This window comes from Taudactylus pleione, unplaced genomic scaffold (genome assembly GCF_031769625.1).
Source record: "Taudactylus pleione unplaced genomic scaffold, aTauple2 ptg000206l, whole genome shotgun sequence".
In the NCBI taxonomy this organism is placed as follows: Eukaryota; Metazoa; Chordata; class Amphibia; order Anura; family Myobatrachidae; genus Taudactylus; species Taudactylus pleione.
In genome coordinates this window covers 4,249,201-4,270,137 of record NW_028284608.1, presented here as the reverse complement: position 1 = coordinate 4,270,137, position 20,937 = coordinate 4,249,201, and the positions used below count along the sequence as shown (strand labels likewise).

The 20,937-nt window shown below is 46.2% G+C and overlaps 1 protein-coding gene across 2 annotated transcripts in view; it reads right to left on the bottom strand.

Annotated features, from left to right (window-relative positions):
- The window catches only part of ERLEC1 (endoplasmic reticulum lectin 1), a 33,026-nt gene extending 12,685 nt beyond the window's left edge, over positions 1 to 20,341 (bottom strand). Inside the window, exons 1-7 of one of the 2 annotated variants that reach the window (XM_088477996.1) lie at positions 20,026 to 20,341; positions 7,950 to 8,054; positions 5,441 to 5,521; positions 3,428 to 3,505; positions 2,243 to 2,303; positions 1,917 to 1,963; positions 176 to 399 (exon numbers count right to left, since the gene is read on the bottom strand). In XM_088477996.1, the coding sequence (XP_088334122.1) occupies positions 176 to 399; positions 1,917 to 1,963; positions 2,243 to 2,303; positions 3,428 to 3,505; positions 5,441 to 5,521; positions 7,950 to 8,054; positions 20,026 to 20,172 (743 nt within the window). In that variant the 5' untranslated portion in view covers positions 20,173 to 20,341. The remainder of the gene's footprint in view (positions 1 to 175; positions 400 to 1,916; positions 1,964 to 2,242; positions 2,304 to 3,427; positions 3,506 to 5,440; positions 5,522 to 7,949; positions 8,055 to 20,025) is intronic. The other variant, XM_088477997.1, reaches the window with a different exon arrangement.
- Positions 20,342 to 20,937: the final 596 nt, after the last annotated feature.

Genomic DNA, 20,937 nt, shown 5'->3' with positions numbered 1-20,937 from the left:
AGAAAGAAACATCAGAATATGACCAGGTGATAATTAACAGCACTTTGGGCCCGATTCAGACCCGGACGCTTGATGCTGGAATGTAGTGTACAACAAGTTTGGCCAGTAAAACATATAAAAAATGATTAAACACAAACCATGTAGTGAAAACAGACTCACATCTAGTAAAACTCACCTGTATTTTGGATGACTACATAGCAGGGGTGTCAGTATAATAACTTCATATTCACACGTGATAATTTCAGCTACAGACAGGATCTCATGCTTGGCCTCGGGGTGGCATATATACATCACGGTGCTGGACCGGGGCTCATTCTGTTTCAAGCTGCACGGTGTTCCATTGCCCATTTCAACTGGATAGTATGGAGTCATCTGTCCTTCAATGTTTTTGGTGGGGATCTGGAAGCATAAAAAACATATATTTAGTGGGGATGATTTAAACTGTAACTTTCAGAAAGAAGAACTTGGCACTTTCTACATCCAACACTGGATGCTGCACAAGTAATCGGTCAGAATAACCCTGTAGCACAGGGATGGGGAACCTTCTGCCCGGGGCCTTATAAGGTCCTCGGAGTCATATGGTTTGGCCCTCGGAGCTTTTTCCTGCTAGTCTCATCTGGCTAGCAGGGTGTCTAGAATGGCACCTTGCAGCCAGAATCTATGCAGCAGTGCCACCTGGAGCATCCTTAGGACGATTCAGATGGTCACACCGCTGCCCTTAGAGCTACACGGAGCAATCTCAGGATACCCTGGGCATTGCTGTAATTACTGGCGATTGTGGCCCCGCCGCCTTGTGACATCACACGGAGGGGCGTGGCCTGCACCGGGCCCGCAAATAATGTTATCTATATCAAAATGGCCCTCGGCAAAAAAAAAAAAAATAGGTTCCCCACCCCTGCTGTAGAACAATGAGCAATCCTCTGCTCAAGTTCCAGGAACATAGACGATCCAGGCGTATATCGCTGGTGCCTCCGAGCACAGAGGGTGACTCATAGAACATTATTATATTGCATCACCGCACCTTTATACGTGCTGTAAAAAACAGAATGTGCTGGGAAGTATATCTGCTGTCATGCTGGAGTTATGACCAGCTCCCTCCCTTATGGGGAGATATAACAAACATTCTACAAGAGGACAAGTGACAACCACATTCTAACTATCATTTAGCTAGCACAGTCTATAAAATGATAGATCTAATCGGATTGGTTGCTATGGCCAACATCACCACTAGCCCTCTTTAGCAGTTAGCTCAATCTCCCACTTTGAGCACCAGCAGCTCTAAATGAGAAATTCAGATCATTGTTTTGGAGGCACTAGAAAGAAAGAGCATGCCCCCTAGTGGTAATGCTTTATTCCATTAAGCCAGTGGTGTTGAGCTCGGACCATCCAGCTGCAGTGGAACTACACATCCCAGCATGCATTGCCAGAGTTTTGCTCTTAGGGCATGCTAAAACTGTAGCAGGGCATGCTGGGATATGTAGTCCCGCAGCAGCTGGATGGCCACGAGTTTGACACCCCCTTGTTAAGCTAACACCACGTTATAGTGGGCCTGTTGCAGACACTGGGAGTAGCTAGGGGGGAAATCTTCTAAAGAGTGAAAGTGTGGACAAATGGAAAAATGACCCATAGCAACCAATCAGCTTCTTGCTAGCATTTATCAAGCACATTTTATAGGTTAAATCGGTAGAATCTGATTGAAGGTTTAATATATCTCCCCAATGTGCCTTAAAGTGGTCATCATGTATTGGTCAACAAATACATACTTAATATGAATACTAGTTTAACCGACAACATGGATGCCTCATGTAACATTTTCCTGTTTAAGCCATGAAATCCTGAATGAGCTGAACCTGAACCTCATTTCCAAAGGCTAGAAGCATAAAATGTCAATACAGAGAATAGGTGTAATTTCTTACATTTTCATGGCTTCCCAATTTCTCTCCTCCTTCCTGTTTCTCACCTGCTGGAGACAATTAGGAAAACTTGTTATAGGCAGCACAAGTTATTCAGTACAGTGCAATTTATTTACATGCACAGTGATATTTTTTAGTTTAAGGTGGAAATGCCCCACTGTGTACTATTGCCTTGTTACCCGCAGTGCTACTCAATGCACCAGAGTGCATGCATGGCTTTAGCAAGAAATAAGTCTCGGTCATGGAAAAACACATAAAATGTGGACCTTTAATGAAATCCCCACCGGACTAAGCATGTTTTCTGTTACTAGATCTCACAGCGCACAAACCTGCATCAGACGAGCTCTTTTTCATCATGTTTCCCAGATAATACTCTTGAAGGTTTGTTTGCTTAGAGATAAAACAAAAACATAGAACGTTCGAATTTTACCAAGTGACTTTGTATTTCCATCTGTGTTCTACAGTCAATTCAAATGTCCCTCTGTAACGTCGCAACCTAACAGTTTCCGGGACACACATTTTACCACTTCCAACGCTGACTGCTGTGCTATTTCCCAACAGAACTGAAAGCCAGTAATAGTGATGCAGCCGGGGGTGTAATATTTGGCCACAATACTTTCGACAATGCTGTACGTTAAATACGCCTTCCCTAAATCTTTATTCAGATCATTCTAGAAACGTTCAGATTGTGGGGACAGGACCGCATTGTGGAACAACAGAAATCATTTGCAATACGGCAATTCGGAAATTAATTCAGGTGTATGTCAGAAAGGGCCCTTCATATTCGGCCAAACTTCAAACTGACTTTTGGATTCAGAACATCCCTATAAAAGCTACTTACTGTCACCTAATCCATGGGTTACTCTCTCTGCAGTATATACTGCACGTTGGCAGGGGTTGGGTACAGGGTGCTGGCACTCGGAATCCCGGCGGTCAGAATCCAGACGCCGGCATCCCAATAGGATTAGGATACAGACACCTGTGGTCAGTATTCTAACCCTCCCCCTCTCCCCACCCCTCCCACTGCCTAAACCTAACCTCCCCCCAATGTGCCTAAAACTAACCTCCCACCTTCCCCCCAGAACCCTAATCTAACCCTCCTCCTAACCACAGTACTTACTGTCGGGAATCTACTTCGGCATTCTAAGCGCCGGCATTCAAACTGTCGGTATTATGACCACATCCCATTGGCAGGTCTCCCTCATTCACCAGTCTGACAAGCTGATTGAGATATATTCCCCATCTCACTCCCTTTCTGCTATACAGTATTGCTCTTCTCATTTAAATATAGTTTAATCTGCCATATGGGTTCTCATTGTTGAAAAGGGGTGAATAATTATGAGGGATAACTCAAGCAAATATCTTTACAAATGACTGGGATTAAACATGAACCTTACTGCAAAGCAAAAGAACAGTGAATTGTCCTCTTACTGTATATTAGTATTATTCGGTCTCTCCAGAACTCTCTACTAATCCGGAGATGTGTGAAGAAGGAACAGCTAACGTGGACCTACCTGTCCGGCTTCTTTCTCTTCATGATACTGCCGAATGTGCTTTCCATGACACACCTCATATGTCCAATACGACTCTATCTAAAATGGATATTTATTAAGGCATAATGAGTCTGAACGGCTATAACATTTTGTTTGACTTTGCACATACACCTAGAACTGGCAATGAGGAACCTCATCACAAACATGGCGACTATGCAGGAAACAAATGCTATGGACACTTCCTCACATCACTGACTCTTTAATGATGGAGGCACACTTAAGCGACCCAATGGCCAACAGGTCGTCCCCGCAGACCAAGCGACCGATTTGGTACGCATACACCATTACCACTCGGCTGCTTGACATATCTGGACAGACAACCCCACTGGACGGGCATTTAAAATTGCCCGCTCAGTTGTGATGTTATGAGGGGGGGGGGGGGGGGGCCCTGGCCACAAAACACTTTGCTATATCTGGTTACAGAATTAAGGCGGCATATGCCACCTCATATTGCATAATGAATTACTTATGCAAACTAGTGAATTAAATAAACCTCAGCAGCACAGCACATAACTGATTATCTAAGATTTAAGGGGGGGAGGGGGATTCAATTAGCAGCGTTACTTTATTGCCGGCTAATTAGTTCCTCTTGCTAATTCCATTAGCCCTGAAGACTCTGAATTTATCAGGGGGCGTGACTACGTCCCCCTTAGACAATGCAAAAAAAAAACAGATAACGTCCGTGCTGAGGGGGGGTCTCTGTGAGCCCCTCAGCCATGGGTGGTTGCAGGGGGGGGGGCCACGAACAGTGTGATCGCACCCCCACAGAGGAGAGTAGACTGCTGCTACTGCTCAACGCCAGCAGCCTCCCTCGTCCCACTTCAGCGCACAAAAAATTATCGTGGGTAACTGAATTCCCCCCTTAGTCTGAGACAATAAAGTCACATGGTTTATGGAAACATTATACAATGGCATACTGCAGTTAAATGCTAAAAAGGTAAATCAATAAAATGGTGTAAAGACATGAAAAAACCTAATAGGCAACCTAGAAGGAGAATGAATAATGCACCATAAGGGATGTTATCTCGTTACTTACACATTCAAATGGGCGTTTAAAAAATTCTCTCTCTCTTAAGGGCCCCATACATCAGGTGGCTGTTTCACCGATCCCCCAATCGGACCGGAACCGCCAGTCAGAAATGTCGACGGCGGTCATCGATCGCCTATCCGTCAGGGAATCTGTGAAATTCTTCGTGTTAAAAACCCCCAATTTGCTGATCACAATCATATTTTGATCATGATCGGCAAATCAGGGAAATCTAACATGTTGGATTTTACCGATGCCCATTCCCTGGCATCTGGGGATCGTGAATTGGTCTAATATATTGTATATGTATGGGGACCTTTAACTGGGCCACACACCTGATTAGCAGAGTCTTTTACACAGAATAATAAAACCTGCACCTGTACTCAGTCAGTGTTTTCAGCTCATTACTGCAAAGGTACCAATGTATGTACTTTACAGGATGGTTATATGGAAATGCTGCTACTCCTAGGAATCAGAATCAACTTTATTGGCCAAGTATACAAACATATACAAGGAATTTGACTCCGGTAATTACTGGCCAAGTACTCACTTAACACATAAACCATACATTCACAATATACAAAACCATGATTAATATACACAATAAAACCTTTTTAAATAGAACAATTTGCACAATGACGACCTGATATTTATAGTTAGTGAATTTAACAGCAAAATCGCTTGCGGAAAAAAAACATGAGATGTCTAGTGGTCTTGGTAAGACATGATCCATATCGCCTGCCCGACGGGAGCAGTTGAAACAGATCATGACCCCGGATGAGCTTAATCCGCCACAATATTACCAGACCGCTTCCTAACCCTAGACAAGTATAACTCCTGGATAGAAGGAAGTTTAGCTCCAATTATGGTATTGCAATGTCAGGTATTCTACCATTGCAAATACTTCCACATGTAAAGACCTAAATGGAAACAAAAAAAACAAGTACCCTATAGGAACAGCTGGTCTGCTTAAAGAGGGGCTCCAACAGTTCTGCTGGGGTTGGTCCTTTATATTCTCGCTCTTCGTCCTTTTGAAATAAAAAGAAGAAGTTTTACATTCACTTTCATGCATCATCACAGTAAGAATTTGTAATAAGTAATTATAATGTCTAACGGTTTTATCTGATGCTAGAAGCCTGTTGTACGTTGATATACGCCAACGTCTGTGTACACAGCTGCTGCTCCAAAATATGCAAATGTTGCAACCGCAAGGGGATGTATCAAGGCGCCTACCTGCGGCTTCGCAAAGCCAAGTGACTGCGTGCAGAGAAACAGCACTGGTCGCAGATCATCCGATAATTGGACTCCTGCGTAGCCATATGGTCGCGCAGAATGGCCGCATGTACTGAGGCGCCGGACCAGTGTTCTCTGTGTCCCGCCATGAAAACCGTTGCGACACGACTGCGTTTTTGCCGCCACTCCTCCATTGCCTCCTGCAAACAGAGCCCAACTGTCGATCGCCCTGCGTGAAAATAGTCGCTGCAAGCAACTCCGGCAATGGACTTTAAGGTATGCTCCTTTTTATACACAGTGATGCCAGCTGACACTGCTCTACACTCACCGAGCACACGCTCAAAGGGTCATTTAGGTTTGCACCCTTAAGCTGCATACACACCTAAAGATTTTCTGTCCAACCATCCAACTAGTTGACTGTTTGGAATGAAAATCTGGTAAGGTATGGGAGTAACTGATGATGGTTGTACCCAACCTAATGAGCGACAGGAACCGTACGTGGCAACAGCGGGTGAATCTCCTGGAGGATCCCCAGAAACTGCGGGCTCGACATCTCTGTAAAAGTTTTTTCTTTTTATAACCACATGATGGATAACACTATAAATTGCAGAAACTTTTGAAAAACAACATCTTTGACAAAGTAACAGCTAATTAGCGGTTTACCACGATTTAAGAGACTGTGAATTGTTTTTTATATTAAAATACGCCTCCTTCAAGCCACAAAGAGAATTATATTGTGTTGCTAAATCACTATCAGGCTGCTAAAAATAAATAAATCACCTAAGTGCAGCAATTGAATAAACTTACATGGGGTTGTTAACAATAACAAATATTGTGCTGCTTAAATCCTCTACATCAGACTAAACAGCGGAGGATAAGACTGTATCAGTTTATGTCCAAGGACAAAAAATATCAATTGCTACAAAACGACTTTCACAGTTGGATACTAAGTAAAATTTGCCTGCATATTTGTTATATGTATCAATCTGCGGTAAGCCTAAAATAGGCAATACTGGCATTGATTCAAGATAGGAGCTATTTGATTATGTGCATGATTTTAGGATAAATAAGGTGTTATATTAATGTGGATCTCATACAGTCCTATATATAAGTATTTTTTATGTGGTGTGTATATATTTTTACTGAGATTTATGTCAATAATTGGATTATAAATACTGCTGGCCAGCACTAGGTGTGTGTTCATTGAAAATTTATATAGACCATTTTTTGTGTGTACTTTTAGGAAGAGATTAATAAATATATACTAAGTATTGCTGTCTTCAGTGCTCTCTTTTCTTTATATATATATTTAGTCACATGTGAAAGTTAGGAGATTGTGAGTAGATCTCCCTTTTAGGGAGCTGCAGGTTCAGCAATCATTTTCTTCCTGATTTAAATAGTGTTTCAAATAAGACTTGCACCAGGTACACTTTGCTTCTTGTGTTTTGCAACTACGGCAACGGACTTTAAAGGTATGCGCCGTGCGACTCAGACGCATGCACAGATTGGAGATTATCGCTCAGCTGCGTAAACATCGGAATAGCGTACATCTCCGAATGAGGCCCTTCATTAGCAGTTGTTCAACAGAGGGAACAGTTAGGCCAATGTTTCACCCATTTCCACAGCCTACTGTAGGTCCTATTCATAGGTAGGGTATACAATTAGCAGCGGGGTTAAAAATCCCTGTGGCGCAGGGAATGGCTATTCAATTAAAAAGCCTTTATCACGCGTCCAATAATCGGGACTCGCGCAGAACATACCGATTCCTCGTAAAGAGAGGAGACTATGGCATTTTTCCCTGCGAGAGCCCGATCTGGTGTTTTTTCCGCGGCCTTTACCTCCATAAGCTGCAAGGTTCAGGCCAACTACGGGGACTCAAGCGCGGGGTAATCCCTGCTAATTGAATAGCTCCGCCGTGTAGCTAATTGACTTATTGGCGATGGAAAAAGGGGACATCTTTATATAGAAGTGACGTTCTGATTACAGGTAAATAATACAGTGTTCAGGATCAGACAGCAGAAATTATTCTTATTAGTATTTTGACAATAACATGTACACGCATAGGTTCTCTCCTGAAAATGGTAATAGTCTAAATTCATGGTGAAAATAAAAAGAAACATTGTAGAACTAATTCAAGGAAAAAAAATAAGTTACAACAATCCCTAATGTCTCCCTGTAACGGCAAAAGCACAGAAAAGCCAATTACTGTGACCATTACGGTACCTGATTCTCACTGGCGGTAAGTGGGAGCAGACACTTATATTTCTCTTTGTCTGCCGTCGTCATGATGATGTAGTTGTCCTCTCTGTACGGTATGCCTGTGGTCGGCTGCCAGAGAAATAAAACACAAAATCCCTTCTTACAATGCGCAGCTGGTTTTACATTACACAAATAAGCTGACTGTATCAATCGATGGTCCGTATTCAATTTGGAGCGAAAAGCCGGAATCGTCGAAAAAGCTTCGCCAATGACGTCATTTTGCCAGGCAAAAAAGTATCACCGTATTCAATTTGAAAGACTTTCCGCCTAGGCGGAAAGTCAATGCAAATGTAATAGGCGAAAAAGTTTCGCCTATGGATAGCAGGCAGAAAAAGTGCAGAATTGGGGTTAGGGGTGAAACACTGCGGGAACCCCCGTGCAGCCTTCAGACAGTCCCCCAAAGGTAAACAGAGTCAACAAAAAATTAAAAAACAGTTAAGAACACCCCCAAAAAATAACTTTGATTTTGGGGGCAAAAAAAAATAAAAAATTGGGGGGGGACAAAGTTAAAAACTAGCAAACTAGACTCTGGGGGGGTCCCCAAGTATGCCCCAGGTGTTTTTTCATTGCAGGTGCTAGCGGCAGGTGGATTTTTCACGATTTTTTAAACTTTACTTTAGCAACTTTAAAATATGCTGTCCCCCATTTACAAGTACCCCAAATTTGCTGGGATAAGTTATTTTCTGGAAAAAAACCTCCTGAATACTATTCTTCACCACTTATACAAAAATGCAATTTAGCAGCTATTGAGCCCATTTAAAAAAAACTCCAAATGCCTTCAGCAAGTCAAATCGGGGGGTACCATAGCTAACCCCCATGTCAGAGCATCTTTTGGGGGTTCTCAGGCTGATTTCCCCAAATCTGACAATACTTTCTGCTTGTTTCAGTTTCGCCGGATCCCGTTTTCGCCTACTTACAAATTGAATAAGGGGATACGTGGGGACGCGTGATACTTTTCTGCTTGCAGCACAAGCGAAAAATCCGGGAGGCCGGAAAAGTATCGCCGGTCCGCTCAAATTGAATACGGCTCTATATCTTTGCACACAGCGGGTAAAATAAGTATTGAACACAGACATTTTTTCTCAGTAAATATATGTGTGTAATGGGGCTATTGTAATGACATTTTCACCAAATGTCAGCAACAACCCATCCAATCCACACATGCAAAGAAATCAAACCATTTCATTACAAAGCGATGGCACCGTGCGAGGAGACAGGGGATCTGGATTTCTATTATCATGTAGTATTCAAGCCTTTGTGCGGTTTTTATTTTTTGCAGTGTGCTGGAGGGCAAACTATTTTTTCTTTTGTAGTCCAGATTTTCATGAAAGCAGCCATAGTACATACAAAAGCAACCATTTTGGGTGCACTACAATTGTACAGTGAAATACAAAGCACAGGGTACCTGCAGAATCATCTGTTCCGCAGATTGTTCATCCCATCCACAAACGTACCAGACGAGATGCACTACAAAAGGTTACACTGGGTGGGATGAGCATTACACGGAGGTGCGATTACATTTTGGAGATATACAAAATAAAAAAAAAAGGCAGCTACTGCCCCCGCTTCCGTGCGCCCTGCCCGCCCCAAATCCTGGCGGGAACACTACACACTACATAGATTACAATGGGAGGAATACATAGAATAATAAATACATGGAGATGCCATCACACTTTGGGGAGAAATAGTACAAAATGCAAAACACAAGCTAAAAAATATACACAGAATCATAGGATCCATGGATTGTTATCCCTCCCATGAAAGCTCCAGGCGAGGCAGCCATCTTAGGCGCGATACATAGGTTACAATGTACGGCGATACGAAACATTGAACTGACAGAGTAGCAAATGAAACATTACGAAACACAGGATGTCCATAGAAATTGCTTGATCCACGGATAAAAGAATAAATAAATAGAACAACTATAGTCCTACAACTTCCATTGTTCAAACACTTAATTAATAATTTTTTGATTAACATTTCTTATGTCTAAAAGAAATGTCCGGCATTACAAGTAGCCAGAGCCCGGAGAATGGGACGTTACCCCATTAGTTAGTAAAAAAACAAAACAAATGGCTGACAGAGAAAATTCCATTCATAAGACAAAAATGTTACTAAAAAAAAAAAGTGGGTTGTCTGGCAGCAGTCCCACTTTTTTTACGCACAGAGAGTTTGTGGGGACCATCTTATGGATGGAAGCAATTCCTCACTCCTGGACACTACTCTGGCATCTCCTCCCTGGTAAGGATTCCAAGTTTGGCCAGCCAAACAGAACGGATACAGCAGCCATTTTGGAACCAGTCAGCAGCAGCACATCCGTTTCCTGCGCCCGCTAATCTGCAGGGACACCAGTATAGAGTATGTGTCATTACTAGACTAAAGAAAATATCTGAAAAAAAGGATTGCTCGGATATTTTATACACTAACCTGCTAACAAGGCTGCTTTTCTATTTGACAGTTTGAGTGCTATTAACCATTGACATGCTCTTTGCTCACTGCATTAACCCTACCTCTACATATCAGGGAAGATACAGATTTTACGTAGAGAATTCTCCCTTGCAGAACCTGACGCGCCGACTTGGGCCACGTATAAAAGGAGAAAATACTTGAAATTAAACATTTAAAGTTAATTCCAACTCACAAAAAGAAAACCCCACGCTAAAAAAACCAAAAACTGAAAAATAAGTTGTTCCTGATGTATCCAACCTATTACACAACTAGTGTTCATTCTAGCACCCCACGCGGAATCCGTGGAGGGCAAATTTCCATTTTGAACTGCAACAATTTAGACATGATGCATCATTATAGCTACTGCAGCGATATGTTAAGCATAAAACTGCCCTTCAAAATTAATATATTCCCTCCTCATCGATTACGTGCAGGGTGCAAGAATGAACACTAACAACTATGAACTTGATCTGCCGATTAAAGTGTAAAACACCTCAAGTCACCGGGATGGTAACAGAGGTTATTCAATAAGGCAGCGATTCCCAACCTCGGTCCTCAAGGCACACTAGCAGTCCTGGTTTTAGTGATATCCATGCTAAAACACAGATGGTTAAATCAAAATAACTGAGGTACTAATTAACTCACCTGTGCTCAAGTATGGCTATCCATAAAGCCTGGACTGTTAGTGTGCCTTGAGGACTGTGGATGGGAACCCCTGCAATAAGGGTTCAGCAGTGTTGATAATGTCCAGTACAGCATTCTACTGCATCATACAACTTCACCTTTCCATCTACAGGACAATCCTGAGATGTACACAATTGTGTGCAATGGTTTGATTCAGACTTGGGTTTGCATACAAATCCGCTGGCAGGAGGTATACGCCTGCCCCATTCTGCGCATGTGCGGAACGAGTCCTGCAAAATCGCTCGCAGTGCCCCCTAAGCCGTAGACATGTGCCAGCGATGCTGCCTGGTTTACAAAACGGGGGGGGGGTGTGAGCCCCCAGTTTTGCAGGTGTGTCGAGGCCAGGGTCTGCTTCTTACGACACAGATTTCCTGGCCCCTGCTGCGCTATTCTGATGGTCATTCTGAGTAAGCTAAAGCTGGCCATCCACTATACAATTTTCTGTCAGATATCTGTCCAATCTGGCTGGTTGGGATGAAAACCCGGTAATGTATGAGAGCAAATGACAGTCGATCATATGGTTTTAAAAACACTGAAAAAAGGACAAAAAAAAAATTGTTCAAATTGGTAAAATTTGTGTGTTTTAACCAATTTGTCTGAACAGCCATTTTTGGCTATTTTCCAGTGTTTGTGAGCAAATTGTCATTCGCTCCCATACATTACCAGGTTTTCATTCCAACCAGCCAGATTGGACAGATATCGAACAGAAAATTGTATAGTGGATAGCCTGATTTAGGCTTACCCAAATGACCGATGGCTGCGACTATCGAGGCGGTGCTCCAGTGCTATAGCTTCGGACGCAGCACTCGGATCTGCTCATGTCAGCAGGTGGTGTCTTGTCCTCAGACGCCTCCTTACGCTTTAGCATATTTTTGACTCGAAAGATGCATGTCCATAGTCATGATATCTGCCATCCATATCTCATGATCCCCCTACTCAAAACAGCTCCCCACCACACCACACCTGCTTGCACACCCATCTGTTACCATTGTACCCTGGATTTCCTTACATAGATTATCACTATGTAAATTAAAATGTTAAGTGCCCAAGCCTTCCTTTTACAATGACTTGTCTTAAGCTGCATTGACAGATGCACATAAAACCTAAAGTTCACACATAACCAATGCATACATTTTACACCAAGCAAATACACAAAACAAACTTGTTTATGCACATGTGAAATAGCTCTAAGTGAACTTACTGACAAGAAGTAAAAAATCAAATACAAAAGGATACTGCCAGCAAGGTGTGCGCAATCCGTGAAATGTCAAATGTTTCCGATATACTGAGCCAGACACAGGTTCCAAGTCGATCGCCTTCTCTGCATGACATTGGTATAGCCTCCATACCAATATTACTGTAGCTGCTGGGCTCCAACAATTTCAGTATCACTTCCCTGACCATGCCTCTTCGTTCCCTCACTTCTGACTTTCACTCATCTTAGGTGACTTCCATATTCCTATTGATGGCCCACTGCCACTAAACTCCTGTTTCTCACATTATATTTTTGGTCTGACTCAATGGACCTCTTCACCCTCCCACGCTAGGCGAGCCTCTATTCGCCTGGTCTTTACTTACCACTGTGCTATCTGTGACTATACCAATTCCCCATTCCATTTCTCAGGCCATAATTTTCTTCCTTTAACCTATCCCTTCATTCTTCTCCACCTCTACCTCCCAAGGCTGCCCTCACCAAGGATAACCTTGAGGCAATTGAAACGTTTCCTTCTCCTCCCTCCTCGAGTCTGTTCTTTCCCCTATTGTCACCCTCTTCTTCCCGGACCCAGCCATTTTCCTGCACAAGCACCCTTACTTCTGCTATGGATGCTGTTGCTCCAGCTGTCACTATGCACCTTCACAGATATGCACAGTGACCTCAACCTTGGCATTCGAAATGCACCAGATACCTACTACAGAGTTTGTGAAAAGCCAACCACCACTGGAGAAAATTGTGCACCTTGGTGGGCTTCCTCTTCGTCAAATTCATGCCTATTCCTACTGTGCTGCCCTTACTTTCTCCAAACAGTGTTATCTGAAAACGCAAATCTCAGTAATCCAACCCTGTCATCTCTTTGTCAATTTCAACTCCTTCCAATGCCCCCTTCACTTTCTGCCACCGATTTTGCCACACACTTTACATCCAAAATTGAATAAATCTGCCAGCACATCACCTCCCACAAGGCCCTCCTTATGCCACCCTATCCTTCCCATCCAGCCCCTCCACATCTTATCCCTCCATCCTAACAATTCGGAGTTCCTTTTCCAGTTTCTGGAGATAAAGTCATGGTCCTTATCAGGTCCTCCCCACCTTCCCCCTTGATCCTAACATCCCCCCCCACCTCCTCTATTCCCTCCCTTGTTGCCATCTTGCCCATCTCTTCAACCATTCTCGCTAAACAGGCTCTGTCAACTTTGTGTTCAAACATGCTCTTGGCCTGATTCAGACCCGGTCGCAAGCACTGAGCGCTCGCAACCGCGTCGATGGTGGCCCAGAGCGCATGCGCACGACGGAGCCGGCTCTGTTGTGTGCATGCGCGAGACCCGGATAGTGACGGGCAAGCCGTCGCTCCGGGTCTCGTACCAAAGGGGGCGTGCTATTGATGTTGAGTGACAGCACGCCCCCTTTGGTGGGCGGGCCGGGGGAGTGGCTGCCCAAACTGAGGCGTTCCCATGTGAACGCCTCCGTTTGGGGGCAGCCCCACTGACATCACGAGTGATGTCAGTGGGAGAGATTTTGGCTCTGTTTGAGCCGAAATCTCTCTGGGGCTTGCGGCAACGAGACCCTACCACAAGGGTCTCGTCGCAAGCCGATGGTCGCGATGGTCTTGACCATCGCGACCATCTTCCTGGCCGCTCGCTATAGCTGTGGGTGGTCACCCACAGCTATACGAGCGGCCATGAGCTCTAAAAAAAAAAAAAAATAGCCCAACCCTGATTCATAGCGAGCGCTCTGTCAGAGCGTCCGGCTCTGAATCAGGGCCTCTGTCTCTTCCATCCTCAGAAAACCAACTCTTAACCTTAACACTCTCCAATTACTTCCCCATCTTTCTCCTCCCCTTTGCCTCCAAGATCATCAAGCAGATTGTCTATCACATTTCTTTCCTCCCACTTGCTGCTTGACCCATTTTAGTCTGGTTTATGTCCTCTCCACACTAAAAAAAAAACTGCCCGTACTAAAGTCAGTAATAACCTTGTCAAGCCAACGCCATGGGCTACTACTCTGCTTATTTTCTTTGACCAGTCTGCTGCGTATGACACCGTAGTCCACCCTATCCTTGTACAAATCCTTCAGTCTTCTGGTCTGTGTGACACAGGGCCTGATTCAGACGCGCTTGCAAGCGGGTCGATGTTGGCCCAGTGAGCATTTGCACAACGGAGCCGGCTCTCTGGGTCTCACACCAAAGGGGGCGTGCTGTCGATGGTGAGTGACAGCATGCCCCCTTTGGTGGGCGTGGCTGCCCAGATGGAGGCGTTCCCATGGGAACGCCTACCGTCTGGGGCCGGCCCCACTGACATCACAAGTGATGTCAGTAGGAGTGCTTCCGGCTCTGATAGAGCCGAAAGCACTCCAGGGTTGCGGCAACGAGACCCTACCACAAGGGTCTCGTCGCAAGCCCGATGGTCTTGACCATCGCGACCATCTTCCTGGCTGCTTGCTATAGCTGTGGGTGATCACCAACAGCTATACGAGCGGCCAGGAGGCCACTCTAAAAATTAAGGACGACCCTGATTCAGAACGAGCACTCTGTCAGAGCGTCCGGCTCTGAATCAGGGCCACAGGGCCTGATTCAGAGCCGGACGCAAGTGGCTGCGCGTTCGCTCCGAGCGATGTTTGCCCAACTGCGCATGCGTACGGATCGTAATACGCATGCGCGAACCAGTCAGTGCGGCCGAAAAACGTGTGCTCGCAAAATAGCGAATGCCTGCTATTTTGAGTGACAGAATGAGGCGTATGTGGGTGGTAACAGGGGAAGGTGTTTGAAAACGGGCAGTGGAGATCCGATCGCAGGCGTTGCTTAAAGGTCAAAACGGGCGTTTTATGGGTGTGCTTAATTAAAAAAACATCAGCGTCATTGACAATGTCACTGGGTTTTTTTTAAGCCAGAACTGCTCGCAAAATTGTGGTAGCAAAAACCAACCACAAGAATAGCGAGCAGCTCATACCCTGTTCGATGTACTCGATTAATCTAATAGTGGACATGACGTAGGATGCGAGCGGCCAGGGGGCGTAGTTTCCCAAAAAACGACCGCAAGTTTAGTTCGCTCGTTCAGACCCAGAGGCGTGAACAGACCGCAAACAGCGAACGGTTCATTTGAATAGCCACCCCTATTTTCGGGACGAGCGCGAGCGCTAATTGGGGTCCGGCTCTGAATCAGGCCCCACAGTCCTTTTCCTTGATGTACTTCTATCTCCAACAGCTTTTTTTCTCAGGCTCTTCACATGGCTCAACACCTCCCTCTCTTCCACCATCTGTTGGTGTCCCCTAATGTTCTGTACTTGGCCCCCTTTCTATTCTCCTTCAGTACTTCCCTCCCTAGGTGAGCTCATCAGCATACCGCTGGTTTGTCCCAGCACTGTCTTATACTTAACATGCCTAAGACTGATCTGATCTGCCTCCTTTAATTTCATTGTCCATCAACAATCTCACCATGTCATCTATCCCGCAAGTCCCCGGTCTTAGAGTTATATTTCACTATGACCTCTCCTTAATACCACACATTCAGTCCCTCTACAAGTCTTGTTGCTTCCTCCTTCGCAGATTTCCAGGATCAGACGCTTTCTCACCCTAGAAGCAACAAAGACCCTCATTCACGCACTGGTCATCTCTAGACTGGACTACTGCAACCTGCTCTTTTTTTTTTTGCCTCTCTTGCTCCTACCTCCCTCCAATTTGTCCTCAATACTTCCACTTGGCCCATCCTCCTCTACAAATGTCTCCCCCCTACAGCAGGCCCTTTCCATGCAGAATCCAATTTAAACTCCTCACACTCACCTATAAGCTTTCACCCAATCCACTCTCCCTATATTTCCGACCTCATCACCCTCCAAGACACCCACTTCGTTCAGCCAATGACTGCTGCCTCTCTTCAAAAGTGATTATCTCCTCCTACTCCCACCAGCAAGATTATGCCTATGTTGCTCGCGATTACTTAGCGTTCCTGTTAGGCTGTTTAAGCGCTAACAGCCTGTGGGTGCCATGCCCACCCATGGGCCGCAGTTCCCACGGGTGGGGAAAACTGGGCTGTAACGATTACTGACGGTGAAGAGATGCCGGGCGCATGCGCCAGGCATCTTTTCACAGAGAAGAGGGAGCTTGGGGGCAGCCCGGCTTGTCAGTAAATGCCGGGCACGCCCCCCAAGAGAAACTTAAAAGGGGGCGCATCTTAAAAACATGCCCCTTTTTTCATGGCCACGCCTCTTTTCAGACACCTACATGCCAGAGTGCCCTTTCTCTAGGTACGGGGCCCTGCCCGGTGCCGAACCTAGAGTGAACTTCAGGGTCTATAGGGCTCCAAAGGGGAGACAATGGGGATGTCCCAAAAGCAGTTGGTCAAGGGCGGGGACGCTCCTGAGCAGAGAGGAGAACCCGGCACCCGATGGAAGCATCCTGAGAGGCAAATGTATCAAAGGCATAAAACTTAAGAAAGGTGTGGACAGAAGACCACATGGCCGTCTTGCATAGCTTTTCAGCAGAAGCACCACGCTGGGCTGCCCACAGAGAGAGTAGAATATGCAGATGCTGTAGCCGGCACAGGAAGGCCAGTCTGCGTGTAAGCCTGTGAGATAGTCATGTAAATCCATCTGGACAGAGTCGGTTTGTTAGCTGGCCAGCCCCCCTTATGGAATCCATATAAAATGAAGAAGTCTGATTTACTGATGGAACTAGTATGGTCCATGTAGATCTAAAAAGCACGGACCACATCCAACAATGCCTCACCTGCCGAGAGGTCTGGTGATTGAAAGGCAGGAACCACAATTTCCTCATTAAGGTGGCAACGAGAAACCACCTTGGGAAGGAAGCCCGGACACATTCCAAGAACAGCTCTGTCCTGATGAAAGATTAAATAGGGGGAGCGACATGAAAGCGCCCCTAAATCTGATACCCTACGGGCAGATGCTATAGCCAGAAGAAATAGTCTTTGCACTGAGCCACTTGACATTCACTGATTGCAGGGGTTCGAATGGAGGTTCCTGAAGTGCGTGGACCACCACTGACAAATCCCACGGAGCCACAGGAGGTACAAAAGGCAGGTTGTATACGTAGAACACCTTGCAGGAAGGTGTGAACATCCGGTAGAGGTGCAATTCTGCACTGGAACCAGATGGACAGAGCAGAGACGTGTACTTTCAGAGATGCTAGATTGAGTCCTAGATCCAATCATGCCTGAAGTCAGTCAAGTATTCTAGAAACCTTAAAAAAAAACTTACTTGAGAGAGTCATAGTTTCTATGAGCACGCCATTGGAAATATGTATGCCATGTCCGGTGATAAATTCTGGCTGAGGCCAGTTTACATACTCTGAGCATGGTCTGGACCACAGAGCTAGAAAATGCCTTAGCCGTTAAGAGGGATATCTCAAGAGCCAAGCCGTTAAAGACAGATAGGGTAGGTCCGGATGTAAACATGGACCCCGAGACAACAGGTCTACTCATAGAGGAAGTTGAAGAGGAAAGTCTATGGAGAGACTTTGAAGATCGGAGTACCAATGTCGTCTGGGCCAAGCCGGAGCTATCAACAGGACTGTGCCCCCTTCCTGCTTGAACTTTCGAAGAACTCGAGGAAGCAGGGATATTGGAGGGAAGAGATACGCCAAATGGAAGGTCCACTTCACAGATAATGCGTCCAGGAAGGCCACGTTGGAGTCCCTTGTCCTGGCTCCATACATTGGAAGTTTGTGGTTGTGTCTTGAGGCCATGAGATCCACATCCGGTAGACACTATTTGTCCACCAGGAGCTGAAAGACTTTTGGATGTAGAGACCACTCTCCTGCATGCATGTCGTGATGGCTGAGGAATCCACTTCCCAATTGAGAATTCCTGGGATGAATATTGTGGAGCTGGCTGGGAGATGGCGTTCGGTCCATGTGATAATGTGGGACACTTCTGCCATTGCTGTCTGACTTCGAGTGCCTCCTTGGAGATTGAGATAGGCCACTGCCGTGGCATTGTCGGAGTGTACTTGTACTGGCCTGCCCTGAAGAATATCCTGAGCTAGAGTGAGAGCACTGAAGACGGCTCGTAGTTCCAGGACATTGATTGGTAAAACGGGCTCGACTGGAGTCCAGCAGCCCTGGAAGGAGTGCTGGCTGGTCACTGCAAACCACTCTTGGAGGCTTGCGTCCGTGGTGAGGAGAGCCCAGTCCAGGATCCAAAAGGGACAACCCTTGTCTAAATGGGATGTCTGTAGCCACCAGGCTAGAGACAGGCGAACCTCCGGGGGGAGGCCCATAGTCTGGGATCTGAGAAGATGGGGCAGCCCGTTCCACATGGAGAGTATCAGGTGTTGTAGGTGCTTGGAGTGAAACTGAGCAAACTCCACCATGTCGAAGGTGGACACCATGGATCCCAAGGTCTGCATTGCAGAGTGAATTGACACTAGGCGACTGCGGTGCGCACTCAGTGCTGTATTATTGAGATCTTGTCTGCTGTTAGGAAGATTCTCTGAACATGAGAGTCCAGAAGTGCTCCCAAATGTACCATTCTTTGGGAAGGTGTGAGGGAAGATTTTTTTTTCCAGTTGATCAGCCAACCATGTGTTTGAAGAAAAACAATGGTTACCTGCAGATGGCGGTGAAGAATCTCTGGGGAGCTGGCCAACAGCACTGTCTCATGCTGCTGCTCAGTAAAATAAATAGAAACAAAATAAAACATAAAAGTAAGCTTGGGCTGCTTATAGCAGCCCCACTATTAAAATGGTGACCCAGCTCCTGCCGGACACCAACGAAAACTGAGTTGCCCTCAGGCTGTAGGCGGGGTATAGGGGGAAGGACCGTAGCATCCTGGGATTGAAAAACTTTGCTGTTGGTGTCCGGACCTCCAGGTCCCACCTACACCCCATTGTCTCCCCTGTGTAGGGATGTCCATCAGTGGTGTGTCCATCGATGGGCCCATCGGTGATTACCATCCATGGCACACAAACTATCTATGGAGAACCCTCGATGGCTTGCACCCCCTCGATGGTCACGTCTGCTGCGGGCCAATAAAAAAAATTGTGTATGTGTTTATACTTGGCAATAAAGGTGATTCTGATGGCAGAGAACCATTGGTTCTCTGCCATCGATGGCAAAACTGGTTAACATTGGCCAACTATCGATGTTTTGTAAACATTGATGGCCACCCCTTCTCTGTGGAGCTCTATGGACCCTGAAGAAATAATGTCTGTCCCCAAGACTTTCAGTGACAACCCCAGCCTGTGTCTCCTGTATATCAGTGACACTTACATGACCATGCCAGTGCCTCCTGTGTATTGCTGACACCTCCTTTACCATGCCAGTGCCTCCTGTGTATCACTGACACCTACATGACCATGCCAGTGCCTCCTGTGTATCACTGACACCTACATGACCATGCCAGTGTCGTCTATGTATCACTGACACCAACATGACCATGCCAGTGTCGCCTGTGTATCGCTGACACCTACATGACCATGCCAGTGCCTCCTGTGTATCGCTGACACCTACATGACCATGCCAGTGCCTCCTGTGTATCGCTGACACCTACATGACCATGCCAGTGCCTCCTGGGTATCGCTGACACCTACCTGACCATGCCAGTGCCTCCTGTGTATCACTGACACCTACATGAGCATGCCAGTTCCTCCTGTGTATCACTGACACCTACATTACCATGCCAGTGTGAGTATCAGTGACCCCCTGTCCCATGCTATCCCCGATCCCGGGTGACTGACCAGAGAGAAGTCCGGCCCGGGCCAGTTGAGTCGGAAGGGAATGTCATCACTGAGAGCCGGCAGGGTTCTCCCGCCGCAGCACACCCCGTACAGGACAGTGAGGACCGGGAGGGAAGCGCGCACAGCCGCCAGTTCTCCCCTGTGCATCCTCTACTCCTCCCGGTGCAGCGGCAGCACAGCCTCCCTACTGTTCCACACAGCGCTGCACACACAGCCAATCACACAGCTGCACAGCGCGCACACACAGAGAGCAGCCAGCCAGTCACATCGCGGCACAGCGCACACACAGACTGTAGCAGACCAATCGCATCGCATTATAGCGTACAGACTGGAGGAAGTTGGGGCCACATCACTTCCGGGTGTAGTGAAGCCGGCTGGGGAATGCGACAGGTCAGCACATCCGGGTATAGAGCAGCTGGTGAATGGATGCAGTGCGCATGCGCACCAGTCTTTACGGCGTAGAGTGAATGACTGCGGGGCAGCCAAACATCTCCGGCAGTGCTCGGCTCACTCCCCAGAGTGATAAAAACGGGGAATGTCGGGAGGTATTCCTAACAGTTGGGGTTTTAAGAATATCCTTGCTTGTGCACAGATGGTATAATCAAACTGATTGAGGTACTAATTAAAAGTCACCTGTGCTTAAGCATGGCTATCTTTGAAATCTGGATTGTTAGGGTGCCGAGTTTGGGAACCACTGAATTAAGAGCCCCATACATGAGGCGTCCGTTTCACCAATTCATTGTGGCCCGGTCGTGACCAATCTGATGCCCTAGTTAAGAATCTGGCTGGTTCCCTTCACCCCTGCAATGTGTTGACCCAAGGTGGGGGCATGGCCTCAACAAATGGGCAAGGCCTCATGACAGCAGGTGACTGGGGAAGCAAAGGTGTCATGCTGGGTACACACTAGACGAT